This window comes from Cibotium barometz, chromosome 6 (genome assembly GCF_041138505.1).
Source record: "Cibotium barometz isolate CiBa-2024 chromosome 6, ASM4113850v1, whole genome shotgun sequence".
NCBI classification, from domain to species: Eukaryota; Viridiplantae; Streptophyta; class Polypodiopsida; order Cyatheales; family Cibotiaceae; genus Cibotium; species Cibotium barometz.
In genome coordinates, this window is record NC_141051.1 from 58815342 (window position 1) to 58820137 (window position 4796).

The window sequence follows — 4796 nt, forward strand, 5'->3', positions numbered from 1 at the left end:
AAAATGGAAAATATGAGTTCTTGTTTAATGTATATGTCCTATATTTTACTTTGCTCCTATTAATTATCTCCCATCATGCATCTCTCATGTAACTAGAGTCTTGTGTAATCAATGGTCATGTAACATGTGTGATGGAGACACGGTGCACTTTTTTTATTAAAAGAAATTATTTATGAAATGGACCCTTCCCTTTCAATCCTTGATTAATGATTAATGCTTACATGAGGTTGATTGCACATAATCACTACATACGATGATAAATGAACAGTGGTTACATGCGATACGCTAAATAGGTTACATGATGAGGATGTTCTTGATGTGTAGATTATTGAGCATTGTGAAGTGTGTTTCTTACACAAGGGCCATGAGTATCCCTTGTATATATTGATCAATCATCATCATCATCATCATCATTTCTACACATTATTTATTATTCATAAGTATTTTTCATTAACTAGGTTTCTTATAACATGCGTGTGCGAGTCCACAAGGTGGAGAAACAACTTATGTATGCTTTAATGAGCATGAATTACACTTTTGATTGTAAAATGATTTAATTATTATGATTGCAACATGTAGGTATGTATTCACTCCATTAAAATAGAAAGATAGAGATATATACATAAGAACTTATGAGAATAAGGTCCATATACAATTGTTCTTATTATAACTCCATACTTGAGGTGCACTAACTAAAATTTCAAGGAAACTCAATGTAGGGTTCATGAGAGATTAATAAGGATTGTTTACCAAGAAATGTGTAAAAACATAGCTTTTAGAACATCCTTCATTAACATAATAACACACAAGGATGAGAGAAAGTCTACTTCACAACAACTAATCAAGTTGCATACTTTAGCAAATTCCCTTTTGAAACTATTTTGTGGTCTTTTTTAAATATGTTGTTGATAGGGGTGTACTACCACTCACAAGATCTTTTGCTTTATTATAGCCTCAACAAGGGAATCAAGGGGCAATGGGTCACATTGACCCCTAGTAAAGGGATCTCCCATATTTTGGCACCTCATGAGAGTAATTGTTTCAAAACTGTTTTGTGTGGTTTTTAAATATGTTGTTGATGAGGGTGTACTAGCACTCACAAGATCTTTGATCATATTCTAACTTCAAGGTAAATCTCGTTCTGAGAGCTTCACTTATCTTTAATTTAGTGATGATGCATTCATTCAGATATGTGCTCATCATGATTGATGGTGTGTTGGGTTTATCCATTAAGTAAATATATTTTCTTAGGTAGGTGATAAATCTCTCTCTCTCTCTCTCTCTCTCTCTCTCTCTCTCTCTCTCTCTCTCTCTCTCTCTCTCTCTCTCTCTCTCTCTCTCTCTCTCAAAAATGGTCGTGTAATATGTTAATGCATCAACCAAGGATTCCCAACCCCCTTCACAAAGGGGGACATAAGGGAGAAACTTGGGAACTATGAAACCATCATGATTGTGGCTTTGGCTACCTTTGCTAAGCTATATTGGACTATCGATTTAGAAATTAGGATGATAAGAACAATAAGAGTGCAATCGGCTTAACACAACAATAGCCATTGTAGGTAAGAGCCAAAGGGGTGCACAACATTCTTCATTAAAGATAGCACCATAGAAAATTTGATTGCACTCTTGTTGCTTATGGGAGAATTTTGAGTATCTGGAGAGAGGTTGATGTGCTATTTGTTTCTTCTTCTTTCCCTAGGATGAATCTATGTAAAAGAATACAATGCATTGGTGTCTCTATGGAGCATATAAATGCTATATAAAAGCTATATGATGACATAACACAATGAAAACTTAAATTACATGAATGCTAATATTTGAGAGGTTCTCTCCATTGACATATGGATCGACTAGCTTGTGGGGATTATCCTCGTAGATGAAAATGAAGAGGTTACCCAAGGTCCATAGATATGTGGCTAATGTTTGATCTGAGCGATGTGGCCTTGCAAGCCAAGTTTCAAGAAAATGGCTAATAGATATTCTCAAACTCTTTTGTCAAAAGAGGCTAGGATAATGTGGATAAAATTCATACCGATTCTCTTCCAAACATCATTAAATTCGGGATAACAAAATAGACTGTCATTTAGATACATAGGTTTTAAAGTTTTTTGTGACGATAATTGGGCCACATGTGTATATAGATGCATTGAAGTAAGATGGAGGGACCTATATTCAATTCAAAGCACATGTTTGTAAATTGAAATTTAGTATTATAGGATTAAAAAGAATTTATTTAATGTAGTGTGCACACCAAGTAATCCTATATAGGATGGAGATTTGGAGAGGTAGCATCTCTACTAAGTCTTCCATTTGAAATGAAATACAAGAACATTAGAAGAACTTTCTTTCTTAGGTTAAAGACTCAACTCTCTACTTAGCTTTTCTTCTTGGTGGTAAAAAAAACCACTCTACTCAGTTTGCTATTCGAGATGGGCACCATACCTGTGGAGATTCCTAGCTAAACCCCCCTAGCTTGACCATTTTCCTCACATTGCATGGGAAGTCATCCCTCGGCTTCGCAGTTATTAAGAGAAAATTCCTCCAATCAAGATGGATAACCAAGATGCACAAATGGTTTCATCATTGGGAGGAAGATCTCTACACATCACATAACTTGAATGTTGTTAATTGGTGAGAGATTTTGTGAGATATATGTGAGATTATACACATTGCTTGGGTATTTTATAGAGAAGTACAACGCATATTCACAACTCGAATTAAATGAGTATATGGAAAGACTCATTTCACATTTGATTGTGGAGTGCATGTTTCGCTTTTGAAAGTTTCACTTAAGGTTTGTCATCACTTTAGTGTGTTTATGATGATTTGTTTGGTAAAGAGTTACCCATTTGTCATTATTAGAATGTATAATCTTGAAGTGTTGTGTATAATGTCTTTATTAAGGTCTTAGTCCTTCTATGTCACTTACTTTTTCCAAATTCCAATGAATGAAGTAAAAGCTTTTGAGAAGAATGTCTCGATAGAATTTCAACAAGAGGTTTCTACTAAAGAGCTTTATGTCGTTTGAGCAAGAGGTTTCATATTAAGAGCTTTATCCTTTTTCCTTTTCTTTATATAAGTACTTGGTGTGGAGAGGAAAGGACTTGAAATCAAGTGGGTGGAGATTCAACTCCAATTGGGTATTCATTGGATGTTATAACTTCTAGTTGTCTCCACTAGATGTCCTTTCAATTCTATGATAGCAACCTCACATTGCTGACTCTCTGTGTCAATGAGAAGAACGAGCATTGTGGGTGTGAAGTCATATGTGACATAGAGAACGAAGCATTGGGCGTGAAGTCATATGTGATGCATGATGGGTGCACATGAGTGTGGCAACTCAACTGAGAATACACTTTTAGATGAGTTATGATGAGGGTTTTCTTGTCGTTTGAGCACGACCTGGTTGCAAATGGGATAAGTGACAAGGGAAAGTTGAAACTTGATGCACTCACTATGCCCCACCTTGGCTCATGTGGTGGTTTTGGAAAGTTAGTGATGTATGCCGGGTGCTTCACCGTGCGGGACGTCTCATCTCATCGCATGGGTTAAAGTTGTGGGATAAATTGTGCTGCCAAGCTCAATTATTTGTAGATCGGAGGCAATGGGAACGGCCAAACAGGGGAAAGGAGAGAGCATTCGCGCCATGCAGCCCTTTTCCTACTATACCAAGAAGCCCACTTCCTTCTCTGCATTACCCCCTCGATACAGTGTTAAGAAGGCTATCTTGCTCTCCTTCCTGCGAGATGTCCGGGCCCTCGTCTCCACCATGAGAGAGCGTGTGAACGGCCGCTTGCACACGCTCCGGCCTGCTCAGCTGATGCAGCTCGCCACACCCAAAGCCAAGGTCCGTGAAGGCCAGCTCGCAGCTTTGAGCGTGCTTCTGCGCCAGGTAAGTCGATGATCACCAGAAACTGCAAATATTGCTTAGTCAATTTTTGGGCGTTTGGGTAAGTAAGGACGGCTTAATTTTCCTAGACTGAATTGATCTTCCTACCAAAAAAACATTTGTGCAGAGCATCGCGAAGTTGAAGGCTTGCACCCACCGGACTGAGGCTTGAAGAAACGACTGCCTACGCATAGGTAGAAGTTGGCTGTAGCTGCGTTTAGCCTTGGCATACTATTTAACGCCTGCAATCGCAGGCACACTTTCACATTCAGGCATCTGCATCACTTTTACGGAGAGACTTCTCGGTGCTGGGTTCTGCTGGATAAAGCAGTCGACAGCGTTTCTCCCTCTCTCTCTCTCTCTCTCTCTCTCTCTCTCTCTCTGTGTCTCTCTCGTTGAAATAAACAACTGAGATATGCCGTCCCTCACGAAAAAACTTGAATATTCCAGATTATGTACTCTCAGAAGCGTGTGCATATTATCAAGGTCTACTTTTTTTTAACGCTCGACAAATTCATCATTCACGAAGCACCACAACGTTTTCTCTCTGTCTCTCTCTCTAACCCGCGCAATCCCGCAAAGGACAACCTCTATGTAGCCTAGATATCGATGTTTGTTCCTGTATGTATAAGCCGCTCTCTCTCTCTCTCTCTCACCCACTATTTAACCTAGATATTGATGTTTGTTCCTGTGTGTATAAGCCTAGAGCTCTCTCTCTCTCTCTCTCTCATAGCTTGTGGCACTGATTCCTTTCCTTGACAGGCTTTAGGTAGATTTCGGGGTGCCTGTGTACGTGGCACTAATCCCTTTCATTGACAGTTCTAGGTAGATTTCGGGATGCTTGTGTACGTGGCACCCCGCGGGCCTCAGCATGAGCCGTCCCCACCTCGGTCTAGACAGTGGTGCA

At 39.2% G+C, this 4796-nt stretch overlaps 1 protein-coding gene across 1 annotated transcript; it reads left to right on the forward strand.

Moving 5' to 3' along the window:
- Positions 1-3570: 3570 nt before the first annotated feature.
- On the forward strand, positions 3571-4395 carry LOC147637908 (uncharacterized). Its single transcript, XM_086798960.1, has 2 exons — positions 3571-3892; positions 4017-4395. The coding sequence occupies exons 1-2, from the start codon at positions 3605-3607 to the stop codon at positions 4059-4061; spliced, it is 333 nt and encodes a 110-aa protein (XP_086655086.1). The 5' UTR covers positions 3571-3604; the 3' UTR covers positions 4062-4395.
- Positions 4396-4796: the final 401 nt, after the last annotated feature.